This window comes from Leptonychotes weddellii, chromosome 11 (genome assembly GCF_054177405.1).
Source record: "Leptonychotes weddellii isolate Sample4059 chromosome 11, ASM5417740v2, whole genome shotgun sequence".
NCBI lineage: Eukaryota > Metazoa > Chordata > Mammalia > Carnivora > Phocidae > Leptonychotes > Leptonychotes weddellii.
This window is the reverse complement of record NC_138379.1, coordinates 39,796,942-39,815,022: the sequence shown is the minus strand read 5'-3', so window position 1 is coordinate 39,815,022 and position 18,081 is coordinate 39,796,942. Positions and strand designations below refer to the sequence as shown.

General features: G+C 54.3%; 1 protein-coding gene across 15 annotated transcripts in view; it reads left to right on the top strand.

Annotated features, from left to right (window-relative positions):
- The window catches only part of MICAL2 (microtubule associated monooxygenase, calponin and LIM domain containing 2), a 213,540-nt gene that overhangs the window by 113,182 nt on the left and 82,277 nt on the right, over positions 1-18,081 (top strand). For 2 of the 15 annotated variants that reach the window (XM_081798584.1, XM_081798581.1), the window contains 9 exons: positions 1,284-1,433; positions 2,897-3,019; positions 4,058-4,276; positions 4,455-4,559; positions 5,743-5,868; positions 10,336-10,398; positions 15,192-15,299; positions 16,333-16,519; positions 17,669-17,757. In XM_081798584.1, coding sequence (XP_081654710.1) covers positions 1,284-1,433; positions 2,897-3,019; positions 4,058-4,276; positions 4,455-4,559; positions 5,743-5,868; positions 10,336-10,398; positions 15,192-15,299; positions 16,333-16,519; positions 17,669-17,757 — 1,170 coding nt within the window. The remainder of the gene's footprint in view (positions 1-1,283; positions 1,434-2,896; positions 3,020-4,057; positions 4,277-4,454; positions 4,560-5,742; positions 5,869-10,335; positions 10,399-15,191; positions 15,300-16,332; positions 16,520-17,668; positions 17,758-18,081) is intronic. The other 13 variants (XM_081798580.1, XM_081798590.1, XM_081798586.1 and 10 more) reach the window with 9 other exon arrangements.

The window sequence follows — 18,081 nt, the reverse complement described above, 5'->3', positions numbered from 1 at the left end:
GTGACTTTTCTAAGTGAACATATCTTCGTTGTCTTGAGAACATCTGTTCCTGTGTGGGAGATGCGGTGCCTCCTTGGGAAAGCACACTGCCCACCTGATATAATGGTGGCATTTGCTGCTGAGGCCTATGGGAGCAGGTCCTTTGGTAAGGAGAGCAGACATCAAACCAGTGAATGCTGTTAACTTTCCAAGTTTTATTTTTTCGCAGATGAGCTAAAGAAGGCTCACGTGGAACTCCATTTTATAAAACAGCACAGTCAAGTGACCACAACCAGCCCCTCACCAGTCAACAGTCACGTTGATATCATGGACCCAAGCACTTCTGAACTTTGAGGCATCTTCTCCAAAACCCATAACCCTAGTCTGGCCATGAGAAAACATCAGACCGACCCAGTTGAGGGACTCTCTACAAAATAGCTGATCAGTGTCCTTCAAAATTGTCAAGGTCATGAAAGGCAAAGAAAGATGGAGAAAGTCTTACAGAGGAGGGAGATGGAGGAGACATGGCTAAATGCCATGTGGGACCTGGGCTCGTGTCCTGGAACCCAAAGGACATCGGTGGGAAGCTGGGGTAGTCCGAATCAAGTCTCTAGCTTGGTAGAATCGTGCCGGTGTTCATTGCTTAGTTTTGGTAACAGTACCACAGTTATTCTAGATGCTAACATTGGGTACATCTGGGTGAAGGGTATGCAGGAACGCTCTATGTAACTTTTCTGTAAGTCTAAAATTCTTTCCAGATTAAAAGTTGTTTTTTTTTTTAAAGATAGCGACCACAGAGCAGGGCTGGTTGAAGCTGGGAGTGGGGTGCAGAGGAGAGAGGAGAAAGAAGCCCAAAGCCTGTGCCTTGCCTGACTGACACCCCTCTTGCTTCCTTCATCCCCCCTACTCTTCACCTCTCACAGCCACATGGCGTATTTGGAAAACCATTTTGCTGATCACTTCATTATTATATTTGACTTCTGCAACAACCTGGTGAAGTGGGCTAGGCTCCCATTTTATAGATAAGGAAACTTCAGAGAAATGAAGTAAATTGCCAAGGTCACTGGGCTGGGAGGTGAAAGAAGCCGTTTTCAAACCCTGTCTGGCTCCCAAGTGGGGTGTGCCCGTCCTTTGGGAAGATGTGAGCATCGTCTCAATGGGCATCACCTGCTGCTCCTGCCGCCCATCCTCAAACCCTGGCGTCCTCCTTCAGAAAACTGGTCCGGTGTCCCGAGTCTCCGGGCCCCTTCCTGATATCTGGGTTCTGGGATCCAGTAACCGATGTGCTCGTTTGGCCTTTGCAGCCTTCAGCCTATCCCAGCCGCAGCCTGCGCTGCAGTCCAGAGGGCAGCAGCGGGAGAGAAGGGGGAGGCCAGAACAAGGTCAAGTCCATGGCAAGTCAGCTGCTGGCCAAGTTCGAGGAGAGCTCTCGGAACTCCTCGCTCCTGAGGCAGGTAAGTCCCATCAGATGCTCACTGGACCTGCCTTCCTGGTGACCAGCACCTGCTGAGAAGCCAGCAGAAATGTGCAGGCTAATGGTGGATTTCAGGTATGCCAGCCAGACCTGGCTCAGGGGAGACGGGGGCTCCTTCTAGATCAGGAGTCAGCAGACTTTCCAGGAAGGACCAGGTAGCACATTTAGGCCATAGCAAAGATTTGAGGCTTCGGGAGCCTCTCGCCTCTCTGCAACTGCTCATCTCTGCTGTTGAAGCGTGAAAGCAACCATAGGCAGGACCTAAGCAAATTACGGAGCTGTGTGCCAACAAAACTTAAATTACCAAAACAGGCAGCAGGCCAGCTTCGGCCCGAGGACCATAGTTTGCTGATGCCTGTTCTGCCCTGGAGAAGAAATCCAGAATTTGGTTTTGCCTTGTAACCATGACTTGATTTGTAGCGATCTTTGAGATGGTACAGCGTAACGGAGTTTTAGAGACCCTGGCTGCCTGGGAGTCTAAGTCCAGAGTGAGAAAACCTGTGCACTCCAGGGAAAACTAAGTCACTGCCCTCAGCTCCATGGGAACCAACCCCCCAAGTGTTCTGTGACGTCCCCTCCTCCGCATTCCCTTGGGTCAGGCCGGCAAGGCTGTGGTGTCCAACCAGGGTGTCTGGGAGGCTGAAGGAGGCAGAGTGCCGTGGGGCAGGCTTCACACCAACCTGATTGCTTTCAGACTTGATTCCACGGTCTGTGCTGCGGGGTTCATTTTGCTCCCCTGAATTCCTTTGGGATGCCACCATCAAATTACAAAAGCTTGGGACAAGGGGTTTGGTTCTTTTTTGGAGAACACCTGTCATATAACAGAATTAGGCTCCTCTCAGGAGGAGGGCAGACTCTTGGTTAATTAGCATTATAGGCAATCATAAATGTCTACCTGGTCTTGATGGTGGACCTGCCCCTCCCAGACAAACTGGCCTTCCCCAGGAAGCCAAGTTTTGTAAGAAGAGTTTCTGAGACTTGTGATTTTTTTCTCAATTGCCCCTTCTGGAGGCTGGGCCCCTAGAAGTCCCCAAGTGTCAGTTGAGGGTTCTCTTCCATCAGAAGGAATGTAGCATCCTGTCATCTTGTGTGCAGGAGACTTTGCCATTTCCAGGAGGACTCCAGGCCTGGCCACCTGGGCTTGGCATAGGCTCTCGTGGTGCAGGCCCAGTGCCCCAGGTCTGAGCCAAAAGCAAGGCCTCGCTGGGATTTACACGTTGTCCAGGAGAAGGGGACTCCAGGACTTTGTGTTCACATGGACAGAGAACCAGGGTTCAAGTTTCCCCTCTGGGCCTGGCTTGTGGGAGCTCAGCCCAGTGCTGTCTCTGCACTTGCAAACTCTCTCTGCCTGCCTCTCTTCCTCTCTTCCCTCCAAGTGTCTGACTCACCTTTTCCTTCATGTTTCCTGTGGCTGCTCTTTCGGACTCACCTTCCTCCTCCCAGGAATGCCGTGTCTCAGGGATAGGTAAGCCTGTCCTGCGTACTTCCTCTGACCCACCTGTTAACTCTCGCTGCCCTAGGCTGGAGGAGCCCACACCCAACCCGTCACCTCCTCTGAAAAGGCAGGTAGGGCTCCTTCCAGTGGACCCTGTCTTGGTGAAGTCAGAGGGGACTTTGATCCAGAGGGGTGGGGTCAGTGGCTCTCTGTGCGCCCCAGGTAGGGCTGACTGTAACTTCTCTGGGAAGGCAGACACAACTTGAGGTGACCATCCTTATAGGTAAGAATAACCAGGTCTGCAGCCTCTTGAAATATGTGCCAGTCCAGAGCATCATCTGCCCAACTGCTATGCTCTTGATGTTTTATTTGCTTGGGGTAAAACAGGCTGCGCCACATGGGGCATTTGGGGGACACTCCGGGACACTTAGCTTTATTTGCAGGCCACTTGGATAGGAGATTTCTAAATAGATGGACAAGTGGCAGGATGGTGACATGAGCTCAGGTGGCCAGTTGGCTGCACATCACGGAAGGGGTAAGGCCGGGGTGCGGTGAAGCCGTCCCCTGGCACCCAAGCAGACGAGGACCCGCCCAGGGCCGGGGAGGCAGCCATGGCCCGAGGCTTTGTCCAGCGAGCATCTCTGGGTTTGGAATTTGAACAGAATCACTATTCTTGAGCACGCTGTTCAGAAACGTCTAGCCAGCAGTAGGAGGTTGGTGTTGCTCCCGTGGTGGAGGTTGAGCGAAGTCAGTGAGGATATATTGTGGTGATGTTAGGCCTGTGTGCATAGAAGAATCACCTAGAGAGCTTTTTAAAAAATACCACCATCTGGTACCCACCCCCAGACCAGTTAAACCAGACTGTCGGGGGTTGGGCCCAAACTCGGGTGACTTTTTCTAAATGCCCTAGGTGACTTCCCTATGCAGCTAGGACCGAGACCGGGCTTGTGCAGGTTTTGACCCGGTGGGCCGGTGAGGCCCGAGACCGTGTATTGCTAATGAGGATGGCAGGTGGCGGAAAGTCAGGACCTGAGGTTAGCGGGGGGAGTCTGACTCGCAGTGGCCCCTGCTGTGCCCTTGGTCCCTGGTCCTTGTGGGAAGGGCTCACAGCAGGGGGTGTATGAATGGGCCACAGTCGGGAAGGAAGCTTGACTTTCCTTCTCTCCCAGTTCCCCTCGGTGGTTGTGACGGGGCACGTGCTCCGAGAGCTAAAGCAAGTGTCTGCTGGTGACGGGTGCCCGAGCAGGCCCTGGAGAGCCAGAGCCAAGTCTGACCTGCAGCTGGGCAGGCCCGAAGCCCCTGCTGGCCTGCCTCCCGCCTGCCAGGGAGCTCTGGCCCTTTCCGGGGTGCTGCGGCGGCTGCAGCAAGTGGAGGACAAGATTCTGCAGGTGAAAGCCCGCTCATGGCCCTGCCTCTGCCTGTGTTTGGGGTGCCTTCCTTCCCTCCTTCCCTCCTCTGCCCCGGGTGGGTTCCTGTCTCCTGTCCCATCCTGCCACTCTCCTGGAGGCAACCACCATCGGCTCTGTCACTGTCACTTTCTCTCTTTCTCCTCTCTCGCCCTACCAGCAGAAGAGGGCTGAGAACTTGGCCAACAGGGAATTTCACAAAAAGAACATTAAGGAGAAGGCGGCTCACCTTGCCTCCATGTTTGGACACGGGGATTTTCCGCAGGTAAACACGGGGCTTTCAGAGCCGCCAGGAACCCAGATGTTGCACATCTAGCAAAGTGGCCACGAATCCATCTCCAGAGCTTCATTTCTTCCTCCCTCCTCCTTTTCTGGCAGGAGGGGCTGTTGACTTTCCAAGCCACTAACGGATTTGGGCTGGCATCTAAAAAAGACTCAAATGAGCAGATGCAAAAATACTAGATCAGTTATGACAAAGGGAAGACCAAGGTAGTAATATAGGCTGAGGTCCAAGGAAAATGTGACGAGCAGAAATGTATGCTGTTAGAGCCTAGACAGGCCTGAGTAGGCGCTGAGCTCCCTAAGAGGCAACACAAAGAAGGAAAGCTGGTCACTTGCAGGCATCACATCCCAGTGTCTTAAAGTGAAAGCATGGTGTTTTGAGGCACAATGGAGGAATCTCCCCGTGGCCCTGGCCGGGGAAATCCTGAATGACGAGCCAGCCATAGGCTCTAACCCATGCTCTGCTTTTCCAAACGGCAGCATCAGCCAAACAGAGTGGCTTCGCCTCAGAACGGCAGGGACTGACCTAGAAACTGGCTGAAACGAAGAGGGGGTGCATGGCAAGGAGAGGGAAGCGTTGATAATGAGGTGCCACAGTCCGTGTGTGTGTGCAAGGGGCACCCTTGCTTGCAGACAGCCTGGGCTCTAGAACATAACCGCTCTGCTGCTTTCACTCGGTCTCCTCCAGACCTGTGTCCTATGCTATTTGGGCTGAGGCATTGTCATGGGGAGGAAGTTTTGCAGCGAGTTCATTTCTGGGTCCCAGGGGGCTGTAGAGGCGCCTGTCATGGCCGTCTGCCCCCCAGTGGCTGGGGGTTCTCCTTCCCTCAGTTTGCAGCTTCTACTTCACACCAAGCTCCAGAGCGAGAGCATCAGAAGTTAGCTCTGGTATCTGCGGCAGACGTACGCGGCAACAGGGCGGGTCTGCCCCAGCTACTTCGCTGTGATGAGGGAGCTGGGATGGCTGTGGCAGAATGCAGTGTATCCGGGAGCCAGACGGTCCTGCTGGGCTCCCAAGACAGAGGCTTCTCTTCTGTCCTGAGACACAGCCCTGGATTTCTTTTCCCCTCCCTGAACGCGTAGGCATGGGGCTACACGGTGGAGGTGAGCCTCGCTGTGCACTTGCCAGGGACCATCACCGTTTGCTCTGTTTCTGTTCTGTGCAGAATAAACTACTTTCTAAAGGCCTGTCTATCGCTCACCCTCCGGCTTCTCCCTCCTGCCTTCCGTCTCCCGATCCCGCTGCTGCTTCCTCTCCATCGACTGCTGACTCTGTTTCTCCTGCCAGAAAGGTAGTCGTCCTGAACAATTAGCTGCCCCACTCCCTGCACGTTCTGAGATGTTCTCATGCTCTGCTTGACCTGCGCGGACAAGCATCTGGAGCTTGCTTTGGCTGCGATGAAAACGTGTAAGAGCCTTTCCAGCAGTCCTGGATTCGGTTGTTTCTGTGTTGGAGCAAGCAACCAGGCGGACCAGGAGACACAAAAACGTGTCCAACCATGCTGCTCATCCAGCAAGCATTAATTGGGCACCCACCGTACGCCACCATGTGCCAGATGCTGACACAAGGAGGATGGTGGCACAGCTCTCTCACTCCAGTTTTGAGGACAAACAGCACATTAGCCTCGAAATGGAGGAGATTGCCAGTCTTTGGCTGTTTTTGACCTAACCAAATGGCAGTCTCACATGGCGAACCTACCACTTTTCAGTACTGCCCCTTAATTCTGAGGGACATAAAGGGCAAGTTTATAGGAACCCAGAGGGGAGAAACCTGAAAAGGATTCACACAGGAGGCAATATGGGAACCAAGTGTCAAGGGTTCCATGGAAGGGGAAGGGCAATGGTTCTAGAAAGGTCTAGTGTGTGCAAAGGAAGGCAGACAAGGTTTGTGTGAACGGAAAGAAGATTCTGGTGCAGCTTGCTTTGGGAATAAAAGTATTTATGGGAGTGTGGAGAGTGAGGGTGGAAGTCAGCCCGCTCTTCATGTTAAGGAGTTTCATTCTGCTCTTTTAGAGCTGCTGAAGCCACGGCTCTGTGTTCTAGAAGGATGACTCAGGTAGCAGTGCAGAGGTTGGCTCAGAGGAGAGGAGGAGATGGGAAGCTAACTTTAAGTAGATCATGAGATGCAACCCTTGAATAATTTTTAAATTGGGGTTCTGGAGCACCTTTCATGGTTTCCATTGTCCTCCTGTTACCAAGTATGCTGAGAACACTAGCAGGCTACGGTGGGAGAGGGGTGGTCTCCAGGAAGCTTGGCCCCTGGACTGGATGAGCCTGAAAATGGATGTGAAGCCCACTTCTTCAGCTGTTGCTCGGGAAATGGGTTTTGGTCTCTTCCTCGTAAACCGTGCTCCTCCAAACACACCTGGTCTGTCTCGCTTCCCCAGGCTTACCTTGGCGCAGAAAGCTAGATGTCCCCCATCACAGTTACTGCTCATTTGCTTCCATGCTGTTAGGCTGAAGCACAAACCAGCAATCTGCTGTTGCCTTAGTGGAAAATTAGGAGCTGCCTCTTGATTTGTAGTTGGGACCCCCACTGCTGTGGGGAGAATGGTGCAGGTAGGGTCCCTAAGAAAGGAGCGAGGAATACTATCAGCCCCACCCCCTCCACCATCCCCAGTAAGGGTATGAAGCATCCCCAGAAGGGCAGCAGGAGGTGGCCCAGAGAAGCACAGACACCTCTGATCTGCAGCTCCACTGAAGACAGCCATGGCCAGGATGCCCGGCATCTTGTTCCAGGTCAGCCACTGGTCAGCCATTTGGCCTCATGCCTCCTGACCTGTCTGGGCTTCTGTATTTTCTCATCAGTAAGAGAGTGATCCCTGGCTCATGTGATAGCATCTGTCTGGCTGGGGACTGGCATTTTTGTTGTCATCCTCACCAAAGCTCCGGAGCAGCCCTTTTGCCCAGCTCGGGAGAGGAGCCTCCCGTGGGGGGTGCTTTCTGTTATGGCGCCCTTGATGGGACGAGAAGGGGCGAGGGTGCCTGGGCACAGACAGGCAGCGGCTGGTGCTCCTGGCTGGCCAGCTGGGCCCACACCGTGCTTCTCTCCCACCCAGCCCCTGGCTGGCCCTGGTCCGCATCCCCTCTAGCCTCTGCCTTTCTTTCATGCTCAGGGTGGCCTGGCTTGAGGGCAGAGCTGGGGCAAGGAAAGCTCCCACACTTCCCAAGGTCCCTGACTTGGTTTCCAGTAGGCGTTCGAGCTCTAGGTGCTGGCAAGAGGCAATCTGCCCAGGCACGTGCGGGCCACCAGGGTCTGACAGAGACACTTTCTGTCAGGAGGCATTGCTCCATCATCATCATGCTCCACTGAGGCCCTCGGCTTCTCCTCCATTGGGCTCCTCGAGCAGGTTTTAACCAACATCACTCATGGAGCAAGCCAGCAAGTGAACATTCAGCCATTCAACAAACATTTATTAGACCACAGACGGCTCAGTGTCAGGCACTTTGGGCTCTTGGGATGTGCATCAGTCATCTGGAGTTACATTTCTCCCCTGATGAGGCTTGTATTCTAGTGGGTAGAAATGAACAATCAACAATAATGTAATATATAGGTAAATTATATAATACATCAAAAGACAAGGTAGTACTTCTTATGGAAAAATTATAGCAGGGAGCTAGCATGCTGGGGAAGGGTAGCAATGTTAAATGCAGTTGTGGTGGGGGCTGTTGTTCCTGGGAAAGAGAACTGAGCAGGAGTAGAGCCACAGATAGGAACACAAAGGTGCAAGGAGGAGACCAGTCCCCAGGCCTCCTGCCCCCCGGCCCAGTGTTCTCCGTACCACAGCGGCCAGGCATGAATGGGAGGCCTTGTCAGACGCACCAGCGTGGAGGCTATAGCCACGTAGAGCTCCACACCCAGGTGCATCGAGAGCTGCAAATGGGGTGGGCTTTGGGCTGACCAATCCCAGGCCCTCTGCTCCTCCCATAGCTTTACTCTTTATTCTACCAGGTTGTGGTAGAACAGTCACCCCCTGTTTTTCTTATCCCATCTCCCTAGCCAGCCTTGGCCATCAGGTGATGGTGTAATTGGGCCGATGAATTACAGGCTGATGCGCCTCTCCCAGTAGGGCCGGGAATGAGTGGAGAGCTCTTAGGGCCACCCTGGGACAGTGGGCAAGTCACTGACCCTCTTTGTGCCTTAGTCTCTCTGTTTGTAAAAAGGACCTAGTCTGGACTCAACATTCCCAGCACCCTCCAGATCTCAGTGTGAAGCCGTTGTAGACAGGACTGAGCGGTGAGTTTCCAGGGACAAGCAGTCTCCGAGAGGACATTGCCAGTGGCCCTGCAGTCTCCCCATCCCCCACCACCAATTTCCCACCCTCTCCTGGACCCCACCCCACCACCCATTCAACACTGGGTTTTGTGCATGCGGAATCTGGCAGGGTGACAGCCTCCTCCAAAGAGAGAATTGGCTGCCACCTAAAGTCTGTGACAACCTGGTGACAAACTTTATTCAGTCCTAAAGGAGCTCTGGGAGCCTCTCGTCTGAAGAGAGCCTGAGGCTGCAGTGCTTCTGCCCAGCCAATGATGGGCTGCTCTCATTGCCCAGGGGCCCAAGCTCGCCTCCATTCAGGGAAGCCCGGGCAAGGAAAATGCACTTGGAAACTGATGTTTAGTCCTTTGCAACCTTGAGGCAGGCAGCATGTCTCTATTCCTGCCCTAGAGCCCCACACTCCAATTCTGAGGATCCAGAGATAATCCCCTCCATGTGGGAACAGACCTAGCCAAATCCAGATGAGGACCACGGGTTACAGGGGTGTGGACTTGGGTCACCAGTCCTGAGAGATGTGGCCAGGGCTGTGCCTTCAAATGGCCCTCTCAGCTAGACATTTGCTTTAAGATTCAGTGATACTGCTGAGAGTTTGGCCTGAATGGTCACAGGGCGTATTGAGGTCCTCTCATTTAGGATCTAGATCCTTACCAGAGTCTTGTCTTTCAAAGACCCAACTAGGGATCATGTCCACTTGTATGTCTCCAGCACTCATTCGACTCATCCATCCCATCAAAGCAGCCCTTCTGTAGTGTTACTGATCCCCTATCACCCATCAGTTAACTCCTTTTTTCAGTCGGGGAGGCCATTGCCAATTTGGCAGCTGGCACGGCTGCTAGCCATTTGCCAAGCCTGGCAAGCTCTTGCAGGAACAAGATGGTGGCTGAGTATTTGTGCCAAGGAGCAAGAGGGAGCTGTGGTTTAAGTCTTCCTGGGTCAGAAGAACAATGTGCATTACAAAAGGAGCTTTCTCTACCTGGGGGTGTTTGTTTTAAAACTGGATTTGCAGGGTTTACTGGAGAGATTTGCACATTGGAGCAAAGCTAGGGGAGTCTTGGCTGGGCACTATGTCTTTCATTTGATACAAGGATAGATCTCAAGGCTGCCCCCAACCTCCTTGTTCTTCTCTTTGTTCCTGGGATAGGACTGCCTTTGGAGGTGTCCTGTGTGCATTCCAGCTTGGGGAATTTTAATTTGCAGAGTGCTGGTGTGTTTCAGGGAAGCAGGGTGCTGTAGGGAGAAGAACATGGGCTTAGAGTCAGAGCACCGACCTTGGAGGAGTTGGTGGACTTCTCAGCACCTCAGTCCCCCAATTATAGACCGGAGGTGACAGCAGCTAGCCCTGATAGTGCGAGGAATGATGCAGTGAGCTGGCAAAGGTAGAATGCCTAAACTGTCCAGTAAACGTGCTCTTTCCCCAGCAGAGGAGAATTCCAGAAGAAATCTCACTTACCTGAAATGCATGTTGATTCCTCTCTTTCTAAAGGCAAAGAAGTCACCTTCAGGTTTCCATTTCCATCCCAGCCACTTAAGAACAGTGCGGCCTCAGGTGAGTTAGAGCCTCTCTGAACCTCAGCTGCTCCATCTGCGAAGGGGGATTATGAGACCCACCTCGCAAGGCTCTGAGGGCCACACACATATGATCACAGCACAGTGCCTGGCGCCAGGGGATGCAGGTGCAGACGTGGGTGCCCACAGGGAGGTCATAGCCCCAAAGGCCTGCCTGAGTCTCAACTCTGAGCATGTCATTTCCGGACCGCCTCAAACAAGGTGGTTTCAGTTCTTGCCCTCTCTTGCTCTTGCCCTGAGCATACCACTGGGCACCCAGGCGCATAGCCTGTCCTGTGATGTTTGTCCTGCAGGGACTCCTCAGAGGGGAATGTTGGCCCCAGTGGGCGCAGGAGACCTCCTCTGGCCCTGCCTGTCGAAACCTCCCCTTCCTGTGAGTCCTCAACTCTGAGGTCCTAGAACCTCTGCCTTACCCTGCCTGAGCCGTGTGGGCTTCATGATGCTCACAGCAGGCCAGGTGGCCTCAGGTGGCCCAGCTCCATGGTGAAGCACAGCCTGGACACCTGGTATTCTTGGCTGAGTTCCAGGCCCGAGGGGGGAAGTTAGCATTGTTTGGACACAGAGGGGTCCAGGAAACTGCTTCCTTCTTCATTCAGAGCAAATGCCCTGTGCCAGGAGCGTAGAAATGAGTAAGACACAGGCATACATCAGGGAGTGCAGACCAGAAGGGAGCTGGTGAGAAAGGCTCCAACATGCAGCTGCGGACTGACGGTCACGTTCTGAGCTCAGAGTGCCAGGATTGCCTCAGACGTGCCTCCTTGTGGGGGTCCAGCCATCTTCTGCAGCCTCTGGGGATGATGCTGGGGATGACAGTTATGCCACCATGTTTGAATCTGGGTTGACTCATTGAAGAAAAGCCAGTGTGCTCATTCTGGGTAGGCCATACCATTCTTACTCGTGCAGAGGAGGGAACCCAAGTGACCTAGAGTTTCCCAGAGTGAAGACCATCTAAGAAAGGAAAAAAGAAGTTCTAGAACATGGAAATGTAAAGCCATGCCAATGGCGGTATTTTGGACTCATTAACTCCCTGCAGAGTGCTTCTTGGGGGCCCCACACCATGTGAGGTGTGGCCTGGATTCTATGGTGACCCTTTTTTGTAGCCCTGCAAGGGTGGCCGTGGTGTCCCCATTTTATAGATGAGGAAGCTGAGACTCACAGAAGGGAAATGGTGTATGTGAGATTAATCTAATGTAATGTGAAATAATGGCGTCCAGAAATGCCCAGCCATTCCAGCTTGTTCTAATTAACTGAAAAATAATTAGAATTCAAAAGGGGGAAGAGGGTAGTAAGAAACCTTCTTCAAAATTATAAGAATATTGAAAGATACATAAAGGTTTGCAAAAGCAGCCCCATGGCCCTCCAGAATAGCCAATTCTTTAAAAACTAGTGACTGGGATGTGATCATTTTTGGCCAAATCTCTTTGTTTGCACAAACTCTCCCAAATTATAAATTCTGCTCTTGACCAGCCCTCTGCAGGAACCTATGGCCTACCTTTTAGTACATGAATCTCCTTGCTGAGAAACCCTGGCTCTCACTCTGAGGTCAGTACCAGAATGAGTTTTCTGGCAGTTTCTCTACAAATTGATCTCTGTCTTAGGATCCTGGGAGCTTGGTTGGCTAGAGCAATGCTGCTCAAAGTGTGGTCCATGGGCAGGTACTGGTCTGTGACCCAATGAGCACGGCGAATGAGAGTGAGCATTAGACACTTACAGAGCAATCTGATATTGCCACACATCCAACTGTGTGGTCCTATTTCCAGTAACTCACATTTATTATGTCCAGAAATACTAGGTCATAAGAGACTAGAGATTTTTTTTTTTTTTTTTTTTAAGCAAAACCTGGTCATTTACCACTGGTAGTTTGAGGAGCAGTGAGCTAGCATTTGTCTGGCTGGTCATGTCCTCACTCTGCTGGAGCCAATAAGGCATCCTGTTGACAAGAAACAAAACAGAACCTGTAATCCTCAGGGCAATGTCTGCCTCCACACTGGTCTTTGGGGTGGGCTTCAGGGGGGTCCCCCCTCACCTCTTGAGATGAGTTCTCCATCACCGGGTCTCCTTGTGACCTCTCCAGGAAGTCCAGTCCACCTCTTGGTTGGCCAATGGTGACTCAGGTTGGAAAGGGCGTGTGGGAGACCCAGTGCTGCTCTCCTTAAGGGTGCTTTCGTTATTCTTAGGAAAGCCCAGTGGCAATGGGCTGGGGCTGTGACTGCAACTCGGAGAAGGGAGTCTTTCAGGCCCATTCTGAAAGACCAGGTCTTGTCTTCAACCTAGATCACATGGCCAGGTGACCTGACAGTGCCCTGTCCTGGCCGGGCAACTGAGCAGGCCCATGAGCGCACGGATGGGTCTGGTGATGCCTGCCAGCTACCTTCTAGCCCTCGGCATGCTTCTGTAATTGCTCCTTAAGTCAGGATTGCACAAAAGCTCAGCAGCACAAAGTGCTTATTAGCTAAGTGGTTAATAAGGTCCCATTAAGGACTTGTATTTAAAGCCTCGGAAAGTATAGTCTCGATTCCGGCTAACTCAAGGAGGCGATAATTGCGCGTGGGCGCCATGGCATCACCATGGAGTTTTTCTGGGAGGGCCCCTCAGAGCCAGTTCACACATGGGGCCACTGGAGACAACCACACAAGGGCAGTGTGGGCAGGGAGGTAAATCTGACCCCCGTTTTCTCTCCCCCTTTGATTTGATATAAACCCAAGAAGTACTTGGTATTCTTCAACCCCTTCCTGAGGGGCTTGTGTGTGTGTGTGGGCAGGGGTAGGGGGGCGGTTCCCGGTGGGGAATGGAACATCAGGCAAACAATAGCTTGTTGTTCTAAGCCAGTGCACCTGAACCTTTCTTAGAAACAGGAGCCAAGGTTCTGGGCATTTATTTGTGACATCCTGTAAATGGCAGAGAGTGTGCTTGGAAGCAGAAGGCTGATCTCTCCTAGGCTGGGCCAGCTCGGGAGGTGAAGTGGGTCTGGGGTAACTGGCGGGGCCGCTGCTCCTGGGAAGGGACAGGCTTTGTAAAGTCTGAGGGGCTCCCATCTGTCTGAGCCGTGGGCTCAGACCCCCTACTTGGCAGGCCCATGGCCTGCTATAGTCCCAAGAGCCCCGCACGTGGTCCAGGTGGACTGTCGCAAAGTGGCTGTGAGTGTGAGGGCTTTCTTATTGAGAAAGGGAGCAGAAGCCTCCTGGGTCTTGTCGTTCTCCCCAGCCTGCCTGGCAGCCTTGCAGCAGCTGTGCCCTTGCTGGAATCCAGGAGGCTGGTCTCAGCTTCTGAGGCTGGGCTCTGCTGCCGGGAGCTGGGGGACCGCTGCCATTCGCTTTGCCGTCCCCCGAACTTCCTGCTTTATAGCTGAGACTTTCATAGCAGATTCGATGTGGCCTCCCAGGAGCAGTCCTGGGTTTAGATTGAGGGTGTTCCTTCAACCACACCCGTCCACCTATATGCTACTGTTATCTCTGGCTGCACCTCCCAGAAGCTAGATTCTGAGGCTGGGCAGGGTCTGAAGCCTGCCTTCTTCCTGGATCCTGGGACTGGAAGCTGCTTACAGAATCCCTTCCTGTGGTATGTGCCTCCCTGAAGAGGAGCCTGCAGTGTTCCCAGGGTGGCTTTCATAGCTGGTGGGAAAGGGGAAGCAAGGTGGGATTTGTGGGGCATCTGGGTGATTGTGCCATGTCTGCATGGGCTGTCAGCTTCACCCCTGCCCCAGCTCCCAGACACATGGATGGGGAACCGGGCACTCACAGGTCGGGGGTGGCCGTCATGCCCTCCAGAGCATAGGCACCTGTGACCTGCCAGGCAGTGGTGCCCAGGGCCCCCACAGAGCTGACTTGCCAGCATCAGCCTGGGGCCTCTGGGCACTGCAGCCTGGAGCACGTGGTGGAGTACCATCCTGTTGCCTCCTCTCTCCCGTTCTAGTCACTTCTTCTGTAGGTCTGGGGGGCACTCAGGTCAGACACCACCATTGCACCCCAGGGGTGTGGAGACTGCAAGGCAGGCTGGGACCGGCTGCACTCGGGAGACGGGGAGGGAGGAGTCCAGCTCATCCTGGCCTAGCCCCGCCAAGCGCCAGGCACTTGAACACCCGTTCTCTCCCTCAGTTCTTACCACACAACCATGCGTCAGGCACGATTTCCCCCATCCTACTAAACAAGGAAACTGAGCTCAGAAGTTGAGAGTTTTGTGCCCAGTCTCAGAACTAGTTCATCGTGGAGCTGGGGTCCAACCCTTCATCCCAGTCCTGGGGGGAGAGGGGGGCGGGTACCTCTCACGAAGCAGATGAAGCAGCATCTCACAGCCCTCCAAAGAGGAGGGATCTCTATGGGAGGGTGGCTGCCGTTCAGCTGTCTGTCTGTGAGGTCCTGGTTCCTTAGGGTGTGAGGGCATCTGGCTGGGGCTCAGGAGACCTGAGAAGAGCTCTGAATCTCGCACATACTGGCTAAGTGGCCTGGGATAGCTCCCTTCCTGTCTCCGGGATTCATTTACCCCATCTGTGAACCAGGAAACTTGACGAATCCTGAAGGCCTTACATGCCAACGGAGCTAGTTCTACAAGTCACCTGGCTCACCCCAGGGCCCAGGGTTCCATTTCTGTCCTTCTCTCCATCTCCAGAGTGCCCGCTGCCCGCTCCAGGCTGGTTTTGCCTCTCCTGGGACCTCGGGCGCTGTTTGCATGTGGGTGTGGAGCCCTGTCCCACATCCAGCCTGTTTGCGCTTTCCTTCTCAGTGCTAACTGGCCTCTACCTTTGTCTCTGTCTCCTCTACCTCTGCTCTTGGGTAGCTGACGGTAGGGAAAGTATCCAGCGGAATAGGGGCTGCAGCTGAAGTCCTGGTCAATCTGTACATGAATGATCACAGACCTAAGACCCAGGCCACCTCTCCAGACCTGGTAAGGACGCACACCCCTCAGCCTTCACCTGCAGACACCGACTCTGGTCTCCCAGGGAGGATGGCCTGGTCCGTGCGAGGCCCCCTTCTCGTGGACAGGAGGCGTGACAGTGGGGTAGACCGGTGCCGAGGTTAGAGGGAGGGCTGCGTTTTCTGACCTACAAACCTCACTCGGCTCCCCTATAGGTCATTTCACAAGGCAGAGCCTGTCCCCTGCTGTCTGGAGAGCTCAGTGAAGAGGCCAGGCAAGCCACCCCTTACCCTCAGCATTTGGCGTCCAGCCCAAGTAGCCCTTTTGCACTGGACTGAGAATCCAGTAACAGAGAGATACTCTTCCTTCTGAATTCTCCCTTCTCCAAACAAGGCTGCCTGCTGCGGTCACCAGCCATTTGACTGGACAATTCTTTTGCTTTCCTTTTGACATGTCCCTGCAGCCCCAGAATCCCCCAAGCGCACCGCTGCCTGCCCTTGTCCTCCTCCCTTGCATTTAGGAATTTGCCTGGCAGCCCCGGGGGCTGGAGGACACAGCCTGTCCCTTCCCTGCAGTTCTCTTCAACAGTTTGGCTGCCACAGGCTTTCCTTGCCTGGCCTAAGTCACTGCAGGGGGACAGGGGCGTGGAAAACATTCTTTCGGGGACCTCGCCCTAGAGGTGGGCAGTTGCCCGGAGGGGGCCAGCGTCGCTGGGTAGGCATGTTGGTGAGGGATGCCCACTCTGTCAGACAGACAGACGCCACTCCCGCCCCCAAACCGGAGCGGCCGGCCTCAGGAGGAGCCCCTCCTGGGCCTCCCCCGTCGCCAGCTGGCCTGCCTGGGAGCCCGTGTGGGGTGGGGTCATTGGGGTCTGTGCTGGGGGCGTATTGTCCCACCGCTTGGTCTCGGCTGCCGTGCCTGCGGTGCCACGGGCAGCAGACAGGAGCCCACGAGGTCCCCATGATCGAGATCAGGATTTTCCAAGAGTCTCGGCCTCGCACCGCGAGACGCGGGGTCAGCCCTGACGCGCGGCGCTTCTCTCCCGCCGCCCTGTGCCCCCCAGGAATCCATGCGGAAGGTGCTCCCCCTGAGTCTGGGCGGCAGCGACACCTGTCACTTCTGCAAGAAGCGCGTGTACGTGATGGAGCGGCTGAGTGCAGAGGGCCACTTCTTCCACCGAGAGTGTTTCCGCTGCAGCGTCTGCGCCACCACCCTGCGCCTGGCCGCCTACGCCTTCGACAGCGACGAAGGTGACTCCCAGCGGCGGGGACAGCGCCGGGGTCTCCGGTCCGGGCTTCTGTCCTCGGGGGGCTCTGGGGCGCCCCACCGCTTCCCAGGGACTGTGGCGTCCCGGGGAGAGCTGTTCTGGGAGCTGGGAGATCCTGCTGGAGAGAGAGGCCACCTGCGGCGGGCCCGGGGAGGCGGTGAGCGCCTGCTGTATACCGTGTGCCAAGTGCTTTACATACGTGTCCTCGCCAGCATCCCCACCTTCCATGGCCCCGTGTGGGCGAGGAAATCACACCTGGCGACCTAGTACCACACGTGGTTCCACACCTGGCTTGTGACAAGGGTTTGATAAATGAGGGTGTATTAATGTTTTTATTTACAAAGGGTGTCTTAGAAAAGTGGTCATAATAGCAACCTCCCCTCTGAGAAGCAGCCTGCCGGAATGAACCGTTAACGAGCCCCGTAACCTTGGGCCTGTTACCTAACCTCTTGGTCCCTCCGTTACGTCATCTGTAAAATGAGAATAATGATAGTTCTTAGCTCGTAAGGTTGTTGTGAGGTTGTTCGTGTGAGTTAATTCACGGGAGGCATTCAGAGTAGTGTCTGCTCTATTGTGAGTCCTGGGTAAGTTTTTCCACTTGTACCATTGTTCTTGAGGTTACTGTTGTAACAGTGAACGAAGAAGGCTTTTCCAGAAGGTGCCCAGTGGTCCTGGGCCATGGCCAGGGACCCAGGGCAGGCTTAACCTGGTTCTTTTCCTCCCCATCACTGCTACCATCTGTTCTGAGCCTTTCCCACCCCCAGGGGCCCCAGGAAGGACTGCGAACTGGAAACAGTGCTGTCCATTCTGCAGCCTGGCAGCTGGCCTCGGGAAGGGACTTGGCCTCCATTTGGCTTAGGGATTATCCGAGGGCTTCAGCCCCATCCCCGGCATCCCCCCCGCCCCCCATTGCTACCGTCTGCCTCTGAGGCAGCAAACGGTCCTGCTACCTCATCGGAGTGTGGCTTCTTTAAGACAGGTGACAGAAAGCAGGTTTGAGGCCTCCTGGGCTTACTCCCAATATTGGCATTCCCTGACCTAAACAGGGGCGGACATTGGCTTGTATCTGCTGCGACTCTAATTTACAGGAGAAAACCCATGCATGCAAGTGTGCACATGTTTCTCTTTACAGGCAAGTTTTTCTGCAAGCCTCATTTCATTCACTGTAAGACCAACAGTCAGCAAAGGAAGAGACGAGCAGAGTTGAAGCAACAAAGAGAGGTATGCTTTGTTCCTGAAAGTGCTGTTGAAACAGGGACAGCCCCTGGATAGGAGACCGTTCTCAAAGGTCCCTCCAAGTGAGGCCAGAATTTCCGGCCCTGGAGGGGCCGAGACCCACAGGTAAAGCCGAGAGTCCATACTGTGCGTGCGGCGTGGAGGGTCTCTCTGCCTTAGCCTGTCGTGCCAGCCTCTAGGTTTATCCCATTCTGGAGGCCGGCTGCCTGGAGAGTAGTGGTGCTCGCTTCTTCTGAGAAGGGCCTTCCTATAGTCCCAGCCATGTGGAAACCACGGGGTCCGCCACGCCTGGGTCCCACGTGACCACAG